At 39.8% G+C, this 25,374-nt stretch overlaps 1 protein-coding gene across 6 annotated transcripts in view; it reads right to left on the minus strand.

Annotated features, from left to right (window-relative positions):
* Positions 1 to 25,374, minus strand: part of OPHN1 (oligophrenin 1) — a 387,278-nt gene that overhangs the window by 215,420 nt on the left and 146,484 nt on the right. For all 6 annotated transcript variants that reach the window (XM_054676181.2, XM_009439212.5, XM_009439209.5 and 3 more), the window contains 2 exon segments: positions 24,907 to 24,968; positions 16,596 to 16,667 (listed from right to left, as the gene is read on the minus strand). In XM_054676181.2, coding sequence (XP_054532156.1) covers positions 16,596 to 16,667; positions 24,907 to 24,968 — 134 coding nt within the window.

Genomic DNA, 25,374 nt, shown 5'->3' on the forward strand with positions numbered 1-25,374 from the left:
ATTCTCTTGCATCTTTCTGAACTAACTCATTTTCCTTGGATATGCAGCAAATAAAACACTTTTATACTGCTAGTGATGAGTGATGACATAAATTGACACAACCATTTTGTAGACCAATTTGGCAACACATCTAGTAAAAATGCATAGATTCTACAACATAGAAATTCTATTTCTAAGTATATACCCAGGAGAAGAGTTGAAATATGCACAAGGAGACATGTAAATCACTGTCACAGGAGTATTGTTTGCACTCACATAAAAAATGGAAGCAAATGACTCATCCATCAATAAGAGAATGAGCCTGGCACAATGTCTCACAATCCAAACACTTTGGGAGGCCAAGGCTGGAGGATCACTTGAGACCAGGAGTTCGAGACCAGTCTGGGCAATACAGGGAGACCTCATCTCAACAAAAATATTAAAAATTTGTGAGGTTTGGTGGTACATGCCTATAGTTTCAGCTACTCGGGTGGCTGCAATGGGAAGATTGCTTGAGCCTGGGAGTTTAAGGCTATAGTGAGCTGTGATTGTGCCACTGTACTCCAACCTGGGCAACAAAGCAAAGCCTTGTCTCAAAAAAAAGATAATTGTTTAAGAAATCATGAGAAAAAAAGCAATATATAAAAGAGCACCTGCAGATCATTCCTTTTTTATAAATATGAAAATCAGTAGTAGCAAACATTTGTATGTTATGTACTATATGTACCAAACTATTCTGAGCATTTTACACATAATAAGGCATTTTATCCCCACAACTCTATGTGGTAAGTACTATAATTTATCCCATATTATAGATAATGAAACTAAGGCAAAAAGAAGTTAAGTGACTTGCCTACACTCACCAGCTACTAAGTTGAAGAGCCAAGATGCAAACCCAGGTAGTCTGGCTCCAGAGTCCACTGTCTTAACCAGTATATTATGTAAAACAATACTATATACTGCTTAGGGAAATTCACCTATGAGATAAAAGGGAAGGAAAGTCATCATAGAGGAAGAAGGTCCATATATGAGGATAATCAGGAGGATAAACCCATAAAGCCATTGTCTCCATGTATGAAGAAACACGGATTGCTGGTGGAAGGTGCTACAAAGGAGATATTAAGGTTTTCTAATGTTCTTTTCCATTTTTTGAAATTATAACATATACTCTGAAAAATACACTATACAAATGTCAAAAAATTTTCACAAACTGAACACACCCATGTCATCAGCACCCAAGGTCAAAACAACAAAATATTACCTGAACCCTTGAAAGCCCCTTTGTGATTCTTTTTTTTTTTTTCAGTAACACCCCGACTCTTGGAGGTAACCACTAACCTGGCTTCTAACATCATCACTTAGTTTTACCTGTTTTTGCACTTTATAGAAATGGACTCATATAGCAGGTAATCTTTTGTGACTGTTTTTTTTTAACTCAACCTTGTATTTCTCAGATTCATCTATGTTACGGTGAACAACAGCTCTAGTTCATTTGTTCTCATTGCTATAGAATAATGACAATTTGCCACAATGTATATATCCATTCAACTGGTGACAGGCATTATTAATCTTTTTTTTAATCTTCTGATACGAGCCCCACAAAGCAGGGTTCAGAGTGCAGGGTAGTAGAAAGAGCACAGTCCCTGGAGTAACAAAAATCTGTTTTAAACTAGCTTCTGTTAATAACTATGTGTCCTTCTACAAGTTATTTGGACATTATGGGTCTTGACTTCCACATCTGTAGGATACAAAAAATAATAATTGAAAGGACATAAACCAAGTACCTAGTACATGGTAGTTATTATTGTAAGGCTTATAAAATGTTTGCTACAGACTTGGAAATCACTTACGGATTACTGTCACATAGCTTAATTCTTTAGCACCTTGGCCACTTGATCTTCCCTGCTAATGCACTCCGGTAGCCATTGAAACCCAAACATGGAAATTCAAATTATTTGGATCTATCAATGGGTGGTTTGCTGATGTTTCCTTCCCCTCTTTCCCAGAGCAAGCACTGGCCTTTGGAATGCAGACCAACACTAACACCTTTGTCTTCATCTACATTGTCAGGTTTGTGCCATCTTTGATACGTTTTCAGTCTCATCTACCTCCAGAACAGGTCCTTTTCTTAAAGTTCTTTCTGTGATAACTGTACATGGATGAGAAACATCATTAAGACTGACAATCCCATGTCCTGTCATCAATGCCCTCTTGCCTGCCATCTCTTGGGTGAGAACACACTATATCATAGCTTCCACACTAGCTCCCACTCTCCATGAAGTGGGTTAAATGCAGACTCAGATGTCTTAGTCAGACAATTTGGCCCTGGTCCCACCAGAAACCACAAAAAAGCTCAATTCAGTGGCTGTTCCTCTCTGGCAAGGGCACCCTTGAAAAAGAACTGAAAACATCATACTGTGGGCAACTCTGACAAGACCCAAAAAATATGAATCAAAGGGTACAAATACCCTCCCTGTCATAAGGCTAGAGGGGATGACTGAGTCTTTATTCTGCCATCCCTACTGGACAGTCTAGCATTCTACACTGCAGGATGAAAGACCCATTATAAACAGAGCTGGACTAAGACTTGCTTGTCCTCCCTTAATCTTGGGTCAGAGAAGTCGGTGGGGGGAGGCGGGGAAGTTGCACGATTATAGGAAGGCGAATAGTGGTGAGAACAGTTCTGCAAATCAAGTGATAAAGTGTACACATGGGGAAGGATGCACAAACTTTGCATGTGTTGGGAATTTTGAGAGGTGGGAGGGATAGGAGTGAACCAAAAAGAAATCTAGAGTGTGGCTGCTCAAAGAACTTTAAACATAGTAGAGAAGAAATTACGAAAAAGGGGCAAAGAAAGGAATCATCCTTCATCTATCGTTGGCTCCAGAAATTAACTCTTATATTAACCCAATATAAGATATGTCAAAATTCATGGACTCGCAGCCAAAGAACTTGGGTTCAAATCCTGGATTGTCCACTTCTTTTTGCCACTGTCAAATAAGTCTATTAATAATATCAATAAGATTACATTAAGGTTCCAGACTAGAATAGTAATGTTATAACCCCTAAAATGAAAAATGAAGGTGTGGTTGATGGGAGTTGAGGGCTAAAAGGGTTAAGCAAGACAGAAGTGCTAATATCTTCATCTTACAAAGCTAGAGTCAAAAGTTGATGAAATAAGAAATAAGAGTTTAAGTATATTATTTAAAATAACAGAAGTAAGCAGTACAAGAAGTAAAATGGTCTTATAATTATCAAACAGTGGAAGAAGAGGGAAAGTAAGGGGGAAGTGTGAGCAATGATCTCCTGTATTCTCAGCATGGAGAAATAATTTTTAAACTAAAATAAAACATAGCAATATAAGCATTTTAAAATATAAAAATAACTAAGAATGAAACATAAATGGTTAACAGTGGATACCTCTGAGTAGTGGATAAACATGAGAAGACTTTTGATTTTCTTTGTGGACTCTGTATTACTATTTTATTTTTAAAAATATGTCTATGCATATATCTGTTATAAAATTTTAATTTTTAAAATGGAAAAGTTAGCATTAATTATTTTCTCAAAAAGTAAGGATTGTGAAATAGGGTTAGTCTGATGAAACTGCAGATCACACATTAAAGTTAGAAAAAAAACAAATGTCCAGCTGGGCGTGGTGGCTCACCCCTATAATCCCAGCACTTTGGGAGGCCAAGGTGGGTGGATCACCTGAGGTCGGGAGTTCGAGACCAGCCTGACCAACATGGAGAAACCCCATCTCTACTAAAAATACAAATAAAATTAGGTAGGTGTGGTGGCACATGCCTGTAATTCAAGCTACTTGGAAGGCTGAGGGAAACGAAGCGCTTGAACCCGGGAGGCGGAGGTTGCAGTGAGCCGAGATCACGTCATTGCACTCCAGCCTGGGCAACAAGAGCGAAAGTCCGACAGAACGGAAAGGACAGGACAGGACAGGACAAGAAAGGAAAGGACAGGACAGGACAGGACAGGACAGGACAGGAAAGGAAAGGAAAGGAACAAATGTCCATCTCATTGCATAAATATACCAACTCCATACAGAAGTTGAAAGACATAACCTATTTAATTGAAAACAGGAAGATCTATCTGGTTTAACCATAAGGAGGTGGTTTACAAATATTTTTAACCAATAGAGTTCTGTTATAAAAGACATGTTGCCCCCAAATTCCACTATAGAAAACACATCCAAGGTAAAGTGCCAGTTGAAGCATCAATGCCACTTGAAGAAGTTAATCCTGCTTGAATAACAGGATGAGTTTATATGGAATGTGTTCACTATTAGTTCAGAGCATTCTCTGTGTTATTTTGTTCCTTCCTTCATTGCTTTCACCCTTCCTCCCTACCTACCTCCACTTCTATGACAAAGAGATATCCTCCCACATCCTGCAAAGCCAGAGACACATACTGGGAGACCTAGTAATATGAAACCTCTTCATATGCCAGTAGCCACTTGGGAAACACTCAATGTTCACCACCCCTATCCCTCTGTTCCTGCCTCATTCATTAGCTTCTCAGTTCTTTTTTGATTTTTAATTCACAGTAAGTCCATCGTCAATCGGACAGTTTCATGGAGCACTTTCTATCCTCCCTATTCTATTACCAGTACTAACAAGAATTACAGTGATGAAAGAAAATTTTTTAGCACATATGATTGATGAAAGAAACTTATTTAGTGCATATTATTTGCCAGGTACTGTACTAAGAACTTTATATATGTTAACTAATTTAATTAATTAAATAACTATCTGTATATGAATTTTCATCAAATACTTCCTCCTCTTGATTTTAAAGCCGATAAAGCCCATGAACTATCTACCAAATGGGCAGGAGCTACCTATCAAATGTAATTTCTTTGTCTAGGTCAGTGTTATCCAATAGAAAGATAATGCAAGCCACATGTAATTTTAAAATGTTTAGTAGTCACATTTCAAAAAGAAAAAATAAATAAGTGGTCAAATATTATCACTTAAACATATAATCAAAATTAAATGTTAATATTTTCTATTTTTTCAAACTGTCTTCAAAATCCAGAGTATATTTTAGGGTATATTTTCCACTTACACTGCAACGAGTTCTGTGTACTGTATTTCTAGTACTCAGCGGACAAATATTTAGTTAATTACCCTCAGAATCTCAAACTAGGTGCTGGGAAAACTGGCTACCCATATGTAGGCAGCTGAAACTGGATCCCTTCCTTACACCTTATACAAAAATTAATTCAAGATGGATTAAAGACTTACATGTTAGACCTAAAACCATAAAAACCCTAGAAGAAAACTTAGGCAATACCATTCAGGACATAGGCATGGGCAAGGACTTCATGTCTAAAACACCAAAAGCAATGGCAACAAAAGACAAAATTGACAAATGGGATCTAATTAAACTAAAGAGCTTCTGCACAGCAAAAGGACCTATCATCAGAGTGAACAGGCACCCTACAGAATGGGAGAAAATTTTTGCAATCTACTCATCTGATAAAGGGCTAATATCTAGAATCTACAAAGAACTCAAACAAATTTACAAGAAAAAAACAAACAACCCCATCAAAAAGTGAGCAAAGGATATGAACAGACACTTCTCAAGAGAAGACATTTATGCAGCCAAAAGACACATGAAAAAATGCTCATCATCACTGGCCATTAGAGAAATGCAAATCAGGGTAGAGCCAAGATGGCCCAATAGGAACAGCTCCAGTCTACAGCTCCCAGTGTGTGCGACGCAGAAGATGGGTGATTTCTGCATTTCCAACTGAGGTACTGGGTTCATCTCACTGGGGAGTGTCAGAAAGTGGGTGCAGGACAGTGGGTGCAGTGCACCAAGCGTGAGCCGAAGCAGGACGAGGCATTGCCTCACCCGGGAAGTGCAAGGGGTCAGGGAATTCCCTTTCCTAGTCAAAGAAAGGAGTGACAGACAGCCCCTGGAAAATCGGGTCACTCCCACCCTAATACTGTGCTTTTCCAACGGTCTTAGCAAACGACACACCAGGAGATTATATCCCATGCATGGCTTGGAGGGTCCTATGCCCACAGAGCCTCGCTCATTGCTAGCACAGCAGTCTGAGATCAAACTGCAAGGCGACAGTGAGGCTGGGGGAGGGGCGCCCACCATTGCCCCTATGCTTGAGTAGGTAAACAAAGCAGCCGGGAAGCTCGAACTGGGTGGAGCCCACCGCAGCTCAAGGAGGCCTGCCTGCCTCTGTAGACTCCACCTCTGGGGGCAGGGCATTGCCAAACAAAAGGCAGCAGAATCTTCTGCAGACTTAAATGTCCCTGTCTGACAGCTTTGAAGAGACTAGCGGTTTTCCCAGCACGCAGCTGGAGATCTGAGAACAGACAGACTGCCTCCTCAAGTGGGTCCCTCACCCCCAAGTAGCCTAACTGGGAGGCATCCCCCAGTAGGGGCAGACTGACACCTCACACAGCCGGGTACTCCTCTGAGACAAAACTTCCAGAGGAATGATCAGGCAGCAACATTTGATGTTCATCAATATCTGCTGTTCTGCAACCTCTGCTGCCGATACCCAGGCAAACAGGGTCTGGAATGGACCTCCAACAAACTCCAACAGACCTGAAGCTGAGGGTCCTGACTGTTACAAGGAAAACTAACACAAAGAAAGGACATCCACACCAAAACCCCATCTGTACGTCAAAATCATCAAAGACCAAAGGTAGATAAAACCACAAAGATGGGGAAAAAACAGAGAAGAAAAACTGGAAACTCTAAAACTCAGAGCACCTCTCCTCCTCCAAAGGAATGCAGGTCCTCACCAGCATCAGAACAAAGATGGATGGAGAATGACTTTGATGAGTTGAGAGAAGAAGGCTTCAGATGATCAAACTACTGCGAGCTAAAGGAGGAAGTTTGAACCCATGGCAAAGAAGTTAAAAACCTTGAAAAAAAATTAGATGAATGGCTAACTAGAATAACCAATGCAGAGAACTCCTTAAAGGACCTGAAGGAGCTGAAAGTCAAGGCATGAGAACTACATGATGAATGCGCAAGCCTCTGTAGCCAATTGGATCAAGTAGAAGAAAGGGTATCAGTGATGGAAGATCAAATGAATGAAATGAAGTGAGAAGAGAGGTTTAGAGAAAAAAGAATACAAAGAAACAAACAAAGCCTCCAAGAAATATGGGACTATGTGAAAAGACCAAATCTACGTCTGATTGGTGTACCTGAAAGTGACAGGGAGAATGGAACCAAGTTGGAAAACACTCTGCAGGATATTATCCAGGAGAACTTCCCCAATCTAGCAAGGCAGGCCAACATTCACATTCAGGAAATACAGAGAACGCCACAAAAATACTCCTCGAGAAGAGCAACTCCAAGACACATAATTGTCAGATTCACCAAAGTTGACATGAAGGAAAAAATGTTAAGGGCAGCCAGAGAGAAAGGTCGGGTTACCCACAAAGGGAAGCCCCTCAGACTAACAGCTGATCGCTCGGCAGAAACTCTAGAAGCCAAAAGAGAGTGGGGGCCAATATTCAACATTCTTAAAGAAAAGAATTTTCAACCCAGAATTTCATATCCAGCCAAACTAAGCTTCATGAGTAAAGGAGAAATAAAATCCTTTACAGACAAGCAAATGCTGAGAGATTTTGTCACAACCAGGCCTCCCCTACAAGAGCTCCTGAAGGAAGCACTAAACATGGAAAGGAACAACCGGTACCAGCCACTGCAAAAACATGCCAAATTGTAAAGACTATCAATGCTAGGAAGAAACTGCATCAACTAACGAGCAAAATCACTAGCTAACATCGTAATGACAGGATCAAATTTACACGTAACAATATTAAACTTAATGTGAATGGGCTAAATGCTGCAATTAAAAGACACAGACTGGCAAATTGGATAAAGAGTCAAGACCGACCAGTGTGCTGTATTCAGGAGACCCATTTCTCGTGCAGAGACACACATAAGCTCAAAATAAAGGGATGGAAGAAGATCTCCCAAGCACATGGAAAGCAAAAAAAAGCAGGGTTTGCAATCCTAGTCTCTGATAAAACAGACTTTAAACCAACAAAGATCAAAAGAGACAAAGAAGGCCATTACATAATGGTAAAGGGATCAATTCAACAAGAAGAGCTAACTATCCTAAATATATATGCACCCAATACAGGAGCACAGAGATTCATAAAGCAAGTCCTTAGAGACCGAGAAAGAGACTTAGACTCCCACAAAACAATAATGGGAGACTTTAACACTCCACTGTCAACATTAGATAGATCAACAAGACAGAAAGTTAACAAGGATATCCAGGAATTGAACTCAGCTCTGCAGCAAGCAGACCTAATAGACATCTACAGAACTCCCCACCCCAAATCAACAGAATATACATTCTTCTCAGCACCACACCACACCTACTCCAAAACTGACCACATAGTTGGAAGTAAAGCTCTCCTCAGCACATGTAAAAGAACAGAAACTATAACAAACTGTCTCTCAGACCACAGTGCAATCAAACTAGAACTCAGGATTAAGAAACTCACTCAAAACCGCTCAACTACATGGAAACTGAACGACCTGCTCCCGAATGACTACTGGGTACATAACGAAATGAAGGCAGAAATAAAGATGTTCTTTGAAACCAACGAGAACAAAGACACAACATACCAGAATCTCTGGGACACATTCAAAGCAGTGTGTAGAGGGAAACTGATAGCACTAAATGCCCACAAGAGAAAGCAGGAAAGATCTAAAATTGATACCTTAACATCACAATTAAAAGAACTAGAGAAGCAAGAGCAAACACATTCAAAAGCCAGCAGAAGGCAACAAATAGTTAATTAAGATCAGAGCAGAACTGAAGGAAACAGAGACACAAAAAATGCTTCAAAGAAATCAATGAATCCAGGAGCTGGTTTTTTGAAAAGATCAACAAAACTGATAGACCGCTAGCAAGACTAATAAAGAAGAAAAGAGAGAAGTATCAAATAGATGAAATAAAAAATGATAAAGGGGATATCACCACCGATCCCACAGAAATACAAACTACCATCAGAGAATACTTTAAACACCTCTAGGCAAATAAACTAGAAAATCTAGAAGAAATGGATAAATTCCTCGACACATACACCCTCCCAAGACTAAACCAGGACGGAGTTGAATCTCTGAATAGACCAGTAACAGGTCTGAAATTGAGGCAATAATTAATAGCTTACCAACCAAAAAAAGTCCAGGAGCAGATGCATTCACAGCCGAATTCTACAGAATACAGAGGTACAGAATACAGAGGTACAGAATACAGAATACAGAGGTACAGAATACAGAGGTACAAGGAGCAGCTCGTACCATTCCTTCTGAAACTATTCCAGTCAATAAAAAAGAAGGAATCCTCCCTAACTCATTTTATGAGGCCAGCATCATTCTGATACCAAAGCCAGGCAGAGACACAACAAAAAAAGAGAATTTTAGACCAATATCCCTGATGAACGTCAATGAAAAAATCCTCAGTAAAATACTGGCAAACCGAATCCAGCAGCACATCAAAAAGCTTATCCATCATGATCAAGTGGGCTTCATCCCTGGGATGCAAGGCTGGTTCAACATATGCAAATCAATAAACGTAATCCAGCATATAAACAGAACCAACGACAAAAACCATATGATTATCTCAATAGATGCAGAAAAGGCCTTTGACAAAATTCAACAACCCTTCATGCTAAACACTCTCAATAAATTAGGCATTGATGGGATATATCTCAAAATAATAAGAGCTATCTATGACAAACCCACAGCCAATATCATACGGAATGGGCAAAAACTGGAAGCATTCCCTTTGAAAACTGGCACAAGACAGGGATGCCCTCTCTCACCACTCCTATTCAACATAGTTTTGGAAGTTCTGGCAAGGGCAATCAGGCAGGAGAAGGAAATAAAGGGTATTCAATTAGGAAAAGAGGAAGTCAAATTGTCCCTGTTTGCAGATGACATGATTGTATACCTAGAAAACTGCACTGTCTTAGCCCAAAATCTCCTTTAGCTGATAGGCAACTTCAGCAAAGTCTCAGGATACAAAATCAATGTGCAAAAATCATAAGGATTCTTATGCACCAATAACAGACAAACAGAGAGCCAAATCATGAGTGAACTCCCATTCACAATTGCTTCAAAGAGAATAAATACCTAGGAATCCAACTTACAAGGGACATGAAGGACCTCTTCAAGGAGAACTAGAAACCACTGCTCAATGAAATCAAAGAGAATACAAATAAATGGAAGAACATTCCATCCTCATGGGTAGGAAGAATCAATATCATGAAAATGGCCATACTGCTCAAGGTAATTTATAGATTCAATGCCATCTCCATCAAGCTACCAATGACTTTCTTCACAGAATTGGAAAAAACTACTTTGAAGTTCATATGGAACCAAAAAAGAGCCCGCATCGCCAAGTCAATCCTAAGCCAAAAGAACAAAGCTGGAGGCATCATGCTACCTGACTTCAAACTATACTACAAGGCTTCAGTAACCAAAACAGCATGGTATTGGTACCAAAACAGAGATACAGACCAATGGAACAGAACAGAGCCCTCAGAAATAAGGCCGCATATCTACAACCATCTGATCTTTGACAAACCTGACAAAAACAACAAATGGGGAAACGATTCCCTATTTAATAAATGGTGCTGGGAAAACTGGCTAGCCATATGTAGAAAGCTGAAACTGGATCCCTTCCTTACACCTTATACAAAAATTAATTCAAGATGGATTAAAGACTTACATGTTAGACCTAAAACCATAAAAACCCTAGAAGAAAACTTAGGCAATACCATTCAGGACATAGGCATGGGCAAGGACTTCATGTCTAAAACACCAAAAGCAATGGCAACAAAAGCCAAAATTGACAAATGGGATCTAATTAAACTAAAGAGCTTCTGCACAGCAAAAGAAACTACCATCAGAGCGAACAGGCAACCTACAGAATGGGAGAACATTTTTGCAATCTACTCATCTGACAAAGGGCTAATATCCAGAATCTACAATGAACTCAAACAAATTTACAAGAAAAAAACAAACAACCCCATGAAAAAGTGAACGAAGGATATGAGCAGACACTTCTCAAAAGAAGACACTTATGCAGCCAAAAGACACATGAAAAAATGCTCATCATCACTGGCCATCAGAGAAACGCAAACCAAAACCACAATGAGATACCATCTCACACCAGTTAGAATGGCAATCATTAAGAAGTCAGGAAACAACAGGTGCTGGAGAGGATGTGGAGAAATAGGAACACTTTTACGCTGTTGATGGGACTGTAAACTAGTTCAACCCTTGTGGAAGTCAGTGTGGCAATTCCTCAGGGATCTAGAACTAGAAATACCATTTGACCCAGCCATCCCATTACTGGGTATATACCCAAAGGATTATAAATCATGCTGCTATAAAGACACATGCATATGTATGTTTATTGCGGCACTATTTACAATAGCAAAGACTTGGAACCAACCCAAATGTCCAACAATGACAGACTGGATTAAGAAAATGTGGCACATATACACCATGGAATACTATGCAGCCATAAAAAAGGATGAGTTCATGTCCTTTGTAGGGACATGGATGAAGCTGGAAACCATTATTCTCAGCAAACTATCACAAGGACAAAAAACCAAACACCGCATGTTCTCACTCATAGGTGGGAATTGAACAATGAAAACACATGGACACAGGAAGGGGAACATCACGCACTGGGGCCTGTTGTGGGGTGGAGGGAGTGGGGAGGGATAGCATTTTGAGATATACCTAATGTTAAATGACGAGTTACTGGGTGCAGCACACCAACATGGCACATGTATACATATGTAACTAACCTGCACGTTGTGCACATGGACCCTAAAACTTAAAGTATAATAAAAAATAAAAAAAGAGAAATGTGAATCAGAACCACAATGAGATACCATCTCACACCAATTAGAATGGCAATCATTAAAAAGTCAGGAAACAACAGGTGCTGGAGAGGATGTGGAGAAATAGGAACACTTTTACACTGTTGGTGGGACTGTAAACTAGTTCAACCATTGTGGAAGACAGTGTGGCGATTCCTCAGGGATCTAGAACTAGAAATACCATTTGACCCAGTCATCCCATTACTGGGTATATACCCAAAGGATTATAAATCATGCTGCTATAAAGACACATGCACACATATGTTTATTGCGGCACTATTCACAATAGCAAAGACTTGGAACCAACCCAAATGTCCATCAATGATAGACTGGACTAAGAAAATGTGGCACATATACACCATGGAATACTATGTAGCCATAAAAAAGGATGAGTTCATGTCCTTTGTGGGGACATGGATGAAGCTGGAAACCATTATTCTCAGCAAATTATCACAAGGACAAAAAACCAAACACCACGTGTTCTCACTCATAGGTGGGAATTGAACAATGAGAACACATGGACACAGGAAGGGGAACATCACACACTGGGGCCTGTTGTGGGGTGGTGGGGGGGAGGGATAGCATTAGGAGATATACCTAATGTAAATGACGAGTTAATGGGTGCAGCACACCAACATGGCACATGTACACATATGTAACAAACCTGCACGTTGTGCACATGTACCCTAGAACTTAAATTATAATAATAATTTAAAAAAAAAGAATCTCAAACTAACAGAAGATCAGATTTGGAATATTTGTCCATTGTTCTTGTTGTCATGAGCCATGAGAAAACTAAGGTTCGGAGAGAAGTGCTGTTTCCTGCAAAGTGAAATGAGCCCTAGACTTACAACCAGAACTCAATTCATATCCAAGCTACTGAGTGACCTTAGAGGCTACACCTCACTGAACTTAGTGTCCCCACCTGTTAATGGGGGATAATAACTTTTGCAAGATTGTTCTGAGGTTCAAATGAGAACTGGATATGTATGAGTAAGGGCCTAATATAGCACCTATCACAACCAGTGAACTCACAAAGCCAGCTAGCAGCAGTGCTGGGTATACCAGGCTAAGTCCAATCAGGAGATAGAAAACCTTACAAATAATTGACATATAAGAAAACTCTATATGGTACTCTAAGTTTAAGGAAAAGTACTCAAATAAGGAGAAATTTTAATGGGGTTCAGACCTGACTTGAAAAGGAGTAATTTGGTGGGGCGTGGTAGCTCACGCCTGTAATTCTAACACTTTGGGAGGCCAAGGCAGGAGGACTGCTTGAGCTCAGGCATTCGAGACCAGTCTGGGCAACATGGCGAAACCCCATCTCTACAGAAATTACAAAAAAAAAAAAAAAATTAGCTAGGCATGGTGGTATGTGCCTGTAGTCCCAGCAACTTGAGAGGCTGAGGTGAGAGGATCACCTGAGCCCAGGGAGGTTGAGGCTGAAGTGAGCCATGATTCTGCCACTGCACCTCAGTATGGGTGACAGAGTGAGACCCACCCTGTCTCACAAAAAAAGAAAAGGAGTAATTTAACACACTGGATAGCAGAATGTTTGCTGATTTGGCCCGGTGGTTCATAGTTACTATGTAAGCAGGAGGCAACTCACCAGATTACAAAAAAGCAGGCCAACAGTGACCAGCGGAGAAGGTATAAAGAGAAGGTGGGAAAACTCAGTTGCAGGTGAGCTCAACGGGGCCAGCCTTGTTTGGTGAGAACCTCCGAGGGTGCAAGCTCAATGTATGAGGGCCCTGCAGAGAGGGTAATAGCTCCATGATAACTCTTCGGCCAGCAAGTGGGCCATGTGGGGTAGGGGGTCTACAGAAGGAAGCTGAGGGACAGCATGGTCATGAAGGCTTCAAGGAGATTGAGGCACCATGTGTCTGGGTGGGTGGCTGGGTCAGAGTTCCATCAGCTGTCCTCCCCACCCTGCCCCACCCCCGCCTCAGCTGGAAACTTCAAGAGATCCCCCTCCTCCTGCAACGTCCCTCCAGCTCCCTCTACTGAGAAAGTTTAAGAGTGTGCTCACTATAAAGGAAAGATGCTTAAAGAAAATCTATCCATTATCACAGGGCAGGTATTGAGAGGCTTGGAACTGATTGGCAATAAATTGATAACACACAGGGGTAGCCTATAAGCTTCATTTTGACTATTGGAATTCTAGATAGTTTATTGGAGACATGACTCATACTAAGTTGGTCTTCTTTGTAGATATGCAGGTTGGCCTTACTGGTAAAGAAGTATGAAAAAAGATAGATACATATTTAACCTTTCTGAGACTCACTTTCTTCATTGAGACAATGGATATTAAAAATCCTACCTCACAGGTTTGCTGTGAGAATTAAGGAAGAAAGCATATGTAAAACCCTCAGTGCAGGCATGGGCCATAGGAAGTGCAGTCATGCACCACAAAACAATGTTTTAGTAAACAATGAACCGCATATACAATGACAGTCCTCTAAGATTATAATACAGTATTTTTATATGTATGCTTTATATGTTTAGATAAACAAATACTTACCATTGGGTTATAACTGCCTATATTATTCAGTACAGTTAACACCCGTACAAGTTTGTAGCCTAGGAGCAATAGGCTATACCATATAGCCTAGTTGTGTATTAGACTAGACCATCGAGGTTTGTGTTAAGCACACTCCTATGAAGTTCACACAACCATGAAAACATGTAATGATGCATTTCTCAGAACAACATTAGGCGACGCATGACTGCACATAATACAAATTCATTTCCATTTGCTCAGATAATATGAGGGCAACCATGGTAGCATATCCTTACTTTCCTAGTGTTATTCTTATAAAGGAATGAAAGTAAATCAAATTGTTTCACAAGTGGTTAAGTATTTTTATCCTCAGTTGTAATTTTAAATATACTTCTATTCTTCAATCATATCCTCTCCCAACTAAGTATTGATGTTAATGAGACTCCAGTGAAACAAGTATTGCTGGGCTATGAGGGGAACTCACTTTGCTTGAACACCAGTCATTTCTAACAATGCCCATGTCAATCTGATGACAGCAGGTAGTGGGAGCTCAACCACTAATTTGCTCTTTCTTCTCAAAATCTGGTACTTTCATGGCCAGGCATGGTGGCTCATGCCTGTAATACCAGCACTTTGGGAGGCTGAGTTGGCAAGAAAGTGTCTTTTAAAGAAAGAAAAACTTGCTGTTTTCAAATTCTTGATCCAAACTGATTGTCATGATATTCCAAATAATATCTACTGGTTGGTATGCTCTTAGTCCTAAGAAAACTAGATGCTTGGACAAGATGCTGTATTTTAGCCCTGGTAGAAGAAACTACCTTTGCTACATGGTGGATACACATTGAGAGCTCATGAAACAGACCTACACCTAGCTGAAAAGATTAAAAATGAAAATTATTAACATCCCTTCAACAGACATTGGAGAATCACAGACATCCATGTGATGGTCAAGCTGAAAAGAATGAAATTATCTGGCACTCAGTATTGTCCAACGGAACTTTGCACAATGATGGAAATGTATTTTATCTGCACTGTCCAACACAGTAGCTACTAGACAGAAGTGACTGCTGAGCACTTGAAATGTGGCTAGAAAGAATGAGGAGCTGAGTTGTTAATTTAATTTTATTTAAATAGATAGTAGTTACCATAATAGACAGCAAAGATCTAGACAGCATAGCTTAATGTAAAGAGTAGGGAACGTAAAACTAAAAAGACCTTTAGGTCTAAATCCAGGCCACTATCACTTACTAACCACATCAGTCTGTTCTAGCACTGCTATAAAGAAATACCTGAGACTGGGTAATTTATAAAGAAAAGAGATTTAATGGGCTCACAGTTCTGCAAGCTGTACAGGAAGTACAGCAGCTTCTCCTTCGGTGAAGTCTCAGGAAACAAAACCATGGCAGAAGGTGAAAGGAAAGCAGGTACATCTTACATGGCCAGAGCAGGAGCAAGAAGTGGGGGAGTTGCTACATACTTTCAAACAACCAGATGTGATGAGAACTCACTCACCACTAGGAGAACAGCATCGAGGGGATAGTACTGAACCATTCATGAAGGATCCACCCCCATGATGCAATCACCTCCCACTGGGCCCCACCTCCAACACTGGGAATTACAACTGAACATGAAATTTAGGTGGGGACACAGATCCAAACTATATCACCAGCTATATAACTTTGGTCATGTTATTTATCTTGTCCAAGGCTCAGTTACCTCATTTGTGAAATGGGGAAAATGCCAGAAGCACACAAAGTCCTTGTGATTAAAGAATGAACGTAAAGCACCTAGCCTAGTGCTCAATATAGCAGGCAGTTGATACATGATAGCTAGCTAGTTTTCCAGACAAAACAACAAAAACACCAAAAGGAGAAGAAACTTATGCACAGATACAGAGCCTGTTGGCCACAAAGTCAGAGGCCAATTCTAGATTTTCTTACTTTCTTTCGTGATCATTTTCTCATAGAAACTAATCACCCACCTCCCCACCCCCTTTGTCATGTTAGCTGAGGCTACTGTAACAGAATGCCATAGACAGGGTGACATAAACAACAAACATTTATTTTGCACAGTTTAGGAGGCTGACTAGGCCAAGAGCAAAGCACCAGCAGATTGGTGCATATCTTTGTAAAGTGAAGAGTAGTAGCCCATACAACTATTCGATTGCTATTTAAAAAAATCTTATGCATATACAGAAAATGTACCTTGGTGAAGCCTATTTGTTCCTTCCGGAAATTTTCCAAGGGTTTAATCAGCAAATCACTAGCATTGTGTACCTAGACAAAAAGGAAAAACAAACAAAACAATTTCTAGGTTAACAAGGTTCCGATACAAGATTCCTTGTTACTACGACATTTTCATTTATATACCAACCTGCAAAATGTTAACTGGTTTGCTGATTTGTTGGGTTTTGTTACTGTTTGTTTCTATATTGTTTCTGAAAAATCAAATGCATTGAGAAGAAATGGGAGAAAGAATAAGAGGGGCATTTCTCTGTAACTTTAATGATAGTCTGACCTGAGTTTTTAATCGATAAATATCTGAAGTGATGTCCAGCAGAGGACACAGGAGACCTGAAGGACAGGTGAAAAAGAGAAGAGAAAGAGAATGGCAAATACAAGAAAAGGACAATTGCAGCAAGTGCAAATCATTTCATCAGAGGCAAATGAGTGTGCAGTGATAGCATTAGGATAAAACATTTACAGTCCTGCCTGTGCCATAAAACCAGAACATTTCCTTCAGAATATGGAGTGCATTACAGCATCACAGAAAACACTAGACTAGGCTTTCAAATTACCTAAATATAAATGCTCAGAAGCTAATAGGAATGGCCTGTTCAGGGACTATTAATATTGGCAATAATAAATATGTTCTGGAGATATGAAAACATCAAAATCAAAGAAGACCCCTTGTTCTTTGGGCAGGTAAAGGTATACAAAGCTTTTTCTTCATATAAACCCCTTATGAGATTGTGTATGTTCAAGGCAACAAGTGGGGTTTGTGCCTCCATGGTGAGAGTTAGAATCACTAAAATGGAAGACCCTAGAGAAGGCATCTAAAGGGCTGCATTTTGGGAATCATTGCATTAATTTTTATTAATTACAAGACAGAAAACTAAAAGACAAGTTTCCTTGTCATATGAGACATAGGTGTCAGTAAGACAAGATATATCTTCATAACAAAAATAGACAACAGAGGAAAAAGCCAGTTTTGACAAGATCTGAGTTCTCCAATCTAAGAAGCAATTTTTAACCTACCTCCCCAAAAGTGTGGAAAGTTGTGGGGCATTAGTGCATAGGTTATACGTGTCTTTCAGGTAATTTGGGCCTCTTGTTCTGTGTATAGGTGTGATTCAAGGTTCAACCAAATGGGCAAACTCCTAAAATGGCACTGCCAGCCTTTGTATGAGAACATCCTGGTGAACCCTGACATTCTGATCTACTGCAGCTCCTAATGCTATCATCCAGGACAGCCAGCACCCAGCAAAAAAAAATATAAAACTAGGCAAGAAAAAAAATGTTTTCCTTGAGAACAGAGTCATTCTCTATGTCTCCTGATCACCAGTGCTTTTATAGTTGGCTTTCTAAAACTTGTTTGCTACAAGCCTAGACTTAAAAAATCATGAAACCCTTCCCAAAGTTTGCTGATTTTTACAAAATCAGACCTTTTGCCTGCTAACATTTCCAGACCCTGTCTGATCCTCATCACATCTCTTCTCTTCTACTGGATCTATGAAACCCCATTGAGTCCTAATCGTACTATAACCTACCTCCCAGTACGACACTTAACATTCTCTTTATCTCTGAGTGTGCTCATTTGCCAAAGGCAGGAAAGTCTATAAATTCCACCCTGCAAGAGCCCCTAGTAAAGACTTCTCTATGCAGGTCTGATTCATAGAAAGATTCATTTTGGTTGCTTAGGAAATCAAAGCTCCACTAACAATTATGGTATCAAAAAAAATTACACCAGTGACTCTCCTTAATTGAAAATAAGACTTCTTCTACTAAAAATACCCACAAATTAAGTTATTGGTGTCATAGGCCCAGTACAGAAAGTCATTTTTCTCCTTTACTATTGTGGAAGCTTTAAAACATGGCCACAAACTCTGACATACCTTCCATTGAGAGGTGAGGTCTATGTCCCCTCTACCTTGAATGTGAGTGGGCTTGTTAATATTTTGAACAAATAGAGTACTCCAGAAGTAACACTCTGTGACATTTGAAGCTAGGTCATAAAAGGCCAGCACCAGTTCTCTCCCAGTTCTCTTGGAATACTCCCACTAGGAGCCTTGAGACAGTACATAAGAAGTTTAATTACCCTGAGATTACCAAACAGAAGAGGCCAAATTCTAGTCAATGTCTCATACCAGCTGAATCCGCCCTTCCTGCCATCCCCACTGGAAGGTGCCAAACATTAGGAAAACCATTTTGGACCCTCCATATCAACTCATCTGCCAGGTAAATGCCATCATTTGGAGCAGAAGAATCGCCCAGCTGACCCGTCTGAATGCCTAACCCACAAAATAATTACAAATAATTAGTTTTAGTTTAAGCCAGTAATCTGCAACCTTTTTGGCACCAGGGACCAGAATCATGGAAGACAATTTTTCAATGGACCCAGGGTAGGGGGAGGTGGAGATGGTTTCAGGATGAAACTATTCAACCTCAGATCATCAGGCATTAGATTGTCATAAACAGCATGCAACCTAGATCCTGCATGCCCAGTTCACAACAGGGTTTGCTCCTATGAGAATCTAATGCTGCCACTGATCTGATAGCAGGCAGAGCTCAAGCAGTAATGCTCCCTATCCTGCTGCTCACCTCCTGCTGTGTGGCCAGGCCCCTAACAGGCCATAGACTGGTGCCCTGCAGCCTAGGGGTTGGGGACCCTGGTTTCAGCCACTAATATTAGAAAAAGTTGTTATGAAGCAATAGATAATTAGAAAGACAATTTGCAGTTTAAAAAAATGTAATACGGGCCAGGTGCAGTGGCTCACACCTGTAATCCTAGTACTTTGGGAAGCCGAGGCGGGTGAATCACCTAAGGTCAGGGGTTCGAGACCAGCCTGGTCAAAATGGTGAAACCCCGTCTCTGCTACAAATACAAAAAACTAGCCAGGCGAGGTGGCACATGCCTGTAATCCCAGCTACTCGGGAGGCTGAGGCAGGAGAATCACTTGAACCCAGGAGGCGGAGGTTGCAGTGAGCCAAGACTGTGCCACTGCTCTCCAGCCTGGGTGACAGAGTAAGACTCAGTCTCAAAAACAAATAAATAAATAAATAAATGTAATACCTAAGAAGTGGCCAACTGTGAAACATTGAGGAAGTTTGCCTTTGAATAAGAAGTGTACATACTACTTTCTAAAGCACTGTATGGAGCTGGGCCCTTGCATATTCAGGAACCCCCAGGATGGCAGAGTTGCTGGCTTTTCATGCTCCAAAGGGGATTGTCCTGCATAAGCAAGTGTGTCAGCAACTTCTCACACAGGGTCCATAAGGCCACTGACTTTTACATGTTTGACCCCAGTTCAGTCTGAAAAATAGTCCATGGTCTACTAGAATTGCAGGACATCATTTTCCCTTAATCACTTTGGCAACACTGCTCCCAGTCTCCTACAGCACAAACAGATACTCTGAATCTTTTCCTCTCTATGACACTCATTGGTTATTATACTATTTTCTTGTCAGAATAGAGACTTAGGAATGTAGAAAAAAGTCACATTGAGGATTTCCTCTTTTTTCTTTTTCACTCTATTTTATTCTTAAACCCCTTAGAACTCTAGCAATGACTCCCCTTTGAAGTAAATTTGGCCTTTAATCTCTTTTCTAATCACTGCATTCATTGTGTGAGCTCACTGGGGACAAAAACTCCCACCTGCTACCTCAGGTAGAATCTTCACCATAAGGAGTGACATCCTAAACTCATTAGTGAGTTTCTATCATCAGAATCCTATTGAATAAAGGCCAAAGTAACATTGAACAAGGTGTTGAGCAGAATAGAGATGATATTCAGTCCAGTATTGCAGGACTGCTCAGGAATCTTTGATGGTAAATGAAATATCAAAAGAGAGCACTGGGCCAGGCGCAGTGGCTTGCGCCTGTAATCCCAGCACTTTGGGAGGCCAAGGCGGGTGGATCAGCTGAGGCCAGGAGTTCCAGGCTAGCCTGGCCAACATGGCAAAACCCCATCTCTACTAAAAATACAAAAATTAGCTGGGCATGGTGGTGGGTGCCTGTAGTCCCAGCTACTCAGGAGGCTGAGGCAGGAGAATCACTTGAACCCAGGAGGCGGAGGCTGCAGTGAGCCGAAATCATGCCACTGCACTCCAGCCTGGGCAACAGAGGGAGACTCCGTCACAAAAAATAAAATTAAAATTTTTTTTTTAAAAAAGAGCACTAAAGACAGGCTGAAATATTATGGGGGCCTCTTTAGGTCACTTTTGGCAGTCTTCAAAAACAGACCTTGCACATTGCCAACAGAGGCCCCTTCAGAGTCAGAAAGGAATCTAGGCAAGCTTCATAATCATATAAGAAGTGTGCAATTCAGACTTTTCAAGGCCCTCCCCCGCTCTTTTTTTTTGTTTTGTTTTGTTTTTTTTGGCAGGGCCTTACTCACCCAGGCTGTAGTACAGTGGCATGATCATGGCTCACTGCAGCCTTGACCTCCTCAGGTTCAGGTGATCCTCCCACCTCAGCCTCCCAAGTAGCTGGGACTACAGATGCACGATAACGCCCAGCTAATTTTTGTATTTTTAGTAGAGACGAGGTTTCACCATGTTGACCAGGCTGCTCTTGAACTCCTGGCCTCAAGCGATCTGCCTGCCTCAGCCTCCCAAAGAGCTAGGATTAAAAGCGTGAGCCACCGCACCCAGCCCCAACAGTATACTTTTGAGAACATCACAGGGATGCCCTTCCTCACTTCTTCCCATCATAATTCCTTCCCCAATTTATATTCATTTATGGAGATGACCAGACACAGGCAATTTCCATGCTTGAGCGCTGTGAACTTTCTTACTGTTATTCTAAAGCTTACTTTGGACTCTTCTTTTACAAAGGATAAAATGCAATATAAGACCCACTAAATTATCCAGACTGGGGTAGAGAGGTCCCTTTTGCTACAAAGCCAGGAAATGGAAAAGTTATAATCAAGCAATGAATTCCTGGCATGGGGTGAAAGACACTCATTAAGCCTAACCATCTCAGCATTCCTGGAATTAAGTGGGAAATAGGGAGCAAACACTCAATATACGATTGAAAAGTTGTTGGGACAAAACGGCACAACATAATTAAAGACAGAAGAAAATGAGTCGGTCATGTGGCAAAGTATCAGCAGGAAGGGTGAGAAAAACAACATCTCAAAAGATGAATACTACTTCAATATGTGAGGGCTTTGTTATTGGGTAAATAAAAGAGATGGAGAAACAACTAGGGCTAAAGAGAAGTACAGCTGAGCTTTCTAGTGCTATCTGAATGAAATGGGGGCAAATGCCTTTGAAAACAACATAGGCAGCAGTCCATAAACCCTGTGGGCAGAGAAGAACATTTAGTAGACTGTGTATTAGCAAGGGGGCCATCTAAGAGGGTCCAGGGAAACCACACATATTGGTCTCTTCTTAGTACATTTAAAAGCAAATATTTTAAACTAAGAAAATTCCCAAATCATATTTCCACAAGCAGAATCTTGTGAGTAACTAAAGATAACTAAAAACCATGCTTACATAATCAGTATTTTCCCCTTATAAAACACGTCCATGTTTACTATGTTATTTGGAGCACTTTAAACAACCATAAGAGATGGGGATTATTTTCCTCACTCTACAAATAAGAAAAAGGAGCCCAGAAAGATGAAGTAGTAAACCTGAAGTCAACAAGTTAGTGTCAGATCCAGAATTAGAGCCTTAATTCTCTAATACCCCTACCTCCAAGTCCTGCCTTCAATCCTACTTCTCTGGGAGTCTAGATTCTATGAGCAGTATTTTGAGAAGTCAGTACCACACTGTTGAAAGGAAAGGGATTTTATAGGTAAATTAGTTCTGGCTGTTGGAATAAATAGCTTTAACAAAACTGAGAAGCCCATAAAAAGTCATCTGATGGAGAAAAGTAAAACAGAATTCCCATCTTACCATCATGCCCCTAATAAAAATGAATATTGATCAACGCATACATTTCAACATTTAAGTCCCCAATAAGTCTGGGATGGGTACAAGGACCAGTATTTCCAATAATTTTCTGCTGGTGCTGGTCATGATGGTACTGCCGGTCTAAGGACCACACAAAAAGATTACTTTTAGGCTGTTAAAATAATTAGACTTCATAAAAATGAAACAAGTAGAAATCTAGCAAAATACATAAAATATCTATATAAGGAAACTACAAAACTCTGATGAAAGAAATCAAAAAAGATATAAATAAATGGAGAGATAACCCACGTTTATAATTAGGAAAAGTCAATATTTTTAAGATATCAGTTTTTCCCTGGTAGCTTAAAAGCAAATCCTAATCAAAATCAAAAAGATATCTCTAGGATCTTAAAAGCAATCCCAATCAAAATCCCAGCAAGTTATTTTGTGGATATGAACAAACTGATTCTTAAGCTTATACCTGACTTCAATGCTTTTTACTACAGTGCAATTACTACCACGCTAAAGTAATGAAGATAGTGTGGTATTTGTGAAAGAATAGATAAATAGATCAATGCAACAGAAATAGAGAGCCCAGATACAGACCCATATAAATATAGTCAAGTGATCTTTGATAAAGGACAAAAGGTAATTCAAGGAGAAAGAATAGTATTTTCAAAAAATAGTGTTGGAGCAACTGGATATCCACATGCAAAACAGTGAATCTAGACACAGACTTTATATCCTTCATAAAAATTAATTCAAAATGAATCATTGACCTAAATGTAAAACAAAAAGCTATAAAATTCCAAAAATATAACATAGGAGAAAATCTGGGTGACCTTGGATTTGGAAAAGACTTTTTAGATATAACACCAAAAGTATGATCCATTAAAGCAAAAATGTGTAAGTTGGACTTCATTAAAATTAAAAACCTATGCAATGCAAAAGAGACTATTAAGAAAATAAAAAGACAAGCCACAGACGAGGAGAAAATCTTTGCAAATGCCTATTGGATAAAGGTCTGGAATCTAAAATATACAAAGAACTCTTAAAACTTAACAAAAGAAAATCAATTTAATAATAGGCAAAAGAACTGAACAAATACCTCACCAGAAAGGATATACCGATGGCAGTTAAGCATATGGAAAGATGCTCTGCATAATATGTAATTAGGGAGTTGCAAATTACAACAGTAATGAGATACCACTACACATCCATGAGAATGGCTAAAATCCAGAACACTGACAACAGCAAATGCTGGTAAGAACATGGAGCTGGCGAGGACATGGAGCAATAGGATCTCTGATTCATTGCTGGTTATGCGAAATGGCACAGCTATTTTGGAAGTTGGTTGGCAATTTCTTACAAAATTAAACATACCCTGACAATTTACACTCCAGCAATTACACTCCTTATTATTTAACCAAATCAGTTGGAAATTTGTATCAACACAAAAACCTACATACAACTGTTTATAATAGTTTTCCTTATAATTGCCAAAATAACCAAGATGTCCCTCAGTAGGTGAGTGGATAAACTGTGGTAAATCATACAATGGGATATTATTTAATGATAAAAATAAATGACAGGAAAATAAAATGCATATTGCTAAGTCAAATACGCCAATCTGAAATGGCTACATACTGTTTGATATCTACTATAAACATTCTGGAAAAGGCAAAACACAATAAAAAGAAAGATCAGTGGTTGTCAGGGTTTCAGGACTGGAGAAGGAAGAGAAGGATGAATAGATTGGACAAAAGAAATGTTCACGGCCATGAATCTATTCTGTATGGTGACACTGTAATGGTGGATACATGTCATTATATATTTGTCAAATCCATAAAACGTACAATACCAAGAGTAAATCCTAATGTAAACTATGAACTTTAGTTAATAATATTGTTTCAATATTGGCTCATCAATTATAACAAATGTATCACATTCACATGATGTTTAATAATAGGGAAAACTGAATGGGAGAGAGAAAGGTGGTATATGAGTTCTATCTTTATTTTCTACTGATTTTCTCTATAAAAGTAAAACTACTCTACAAATTAAAGATTAACAAATGGATAATTTGGCTAAAAACACTAAAGACCTCAATTTCTGTCAACATGTTCAAAGGCCCAGTTTAATATCCACTGAAATTATTTTTCACTGAAATGAATACAGATGGGATTTGCACGTTAATTTCCCTCTATCTAATGCCAAACTCTCAGGGTGGAAGCTTGAGACATAATAACCAGATCTATTACCTAACTATTTTTACAGCACCAAGAAGCTATCTGACAGAAATCAAAATAGTATAGGATCAATCCAAGCATAAAGGAAAGGAAAAATCCCCTATATCACCCATGAACTCAGCTTCAGTGACAGTGTTAGTGACTTACCATCATCATCCTCTCATTTTCTACCTCGTTGAGCAATTCAGCAAATTCCTTGAAGGATTCAGCTGGAAGGAGAGAATCAAATGTAAAACAAATTAATCATGGTGCTTGATAGACAAATGGATAGAGATCTGTGCAACAGGAAGTAGGGACCAGTGCCCTATGCCCACATGGCCACTAGAGGAAGGTGTCAAATCGGAGGACAAAAGCAGGTGTTCAGCACCTGTTGAATGTTTCTTTTCTTTTCTTTCCTCTTTTATCAATCCCCATACACTTTAATATTTTATTTAATCCTTACAGCCACTCAGGAGTAGCTAGAATTTCTCTTATTTCATAGACAAGCTAAAAGATTAGGGAAGGGGCAAGAGGTTTGCTGTGTAATTAATTGGCAGCTATGGAACCCTGAAACGAGTTTGGATCCCTGTTCCACTACTGACCAACCAGAGACCATTGCTGTAAAAACTAAATTGG

The sequence above is a fragment of the Pan troglodytes genome, chromosome X (assembly GCF_028858775.2).
Source record: "Pan troglodytes isolate AG18354 chromosome X, NHGRI_mPanTro3-v2.0_pri, whole genome shotgun sequence".
Classification (NCBI taxonomy): Eukaryota; Metazoa; Chordata; class Mammalia; order Primates; family Hominidae; genus Pan; species Pan troglodytes.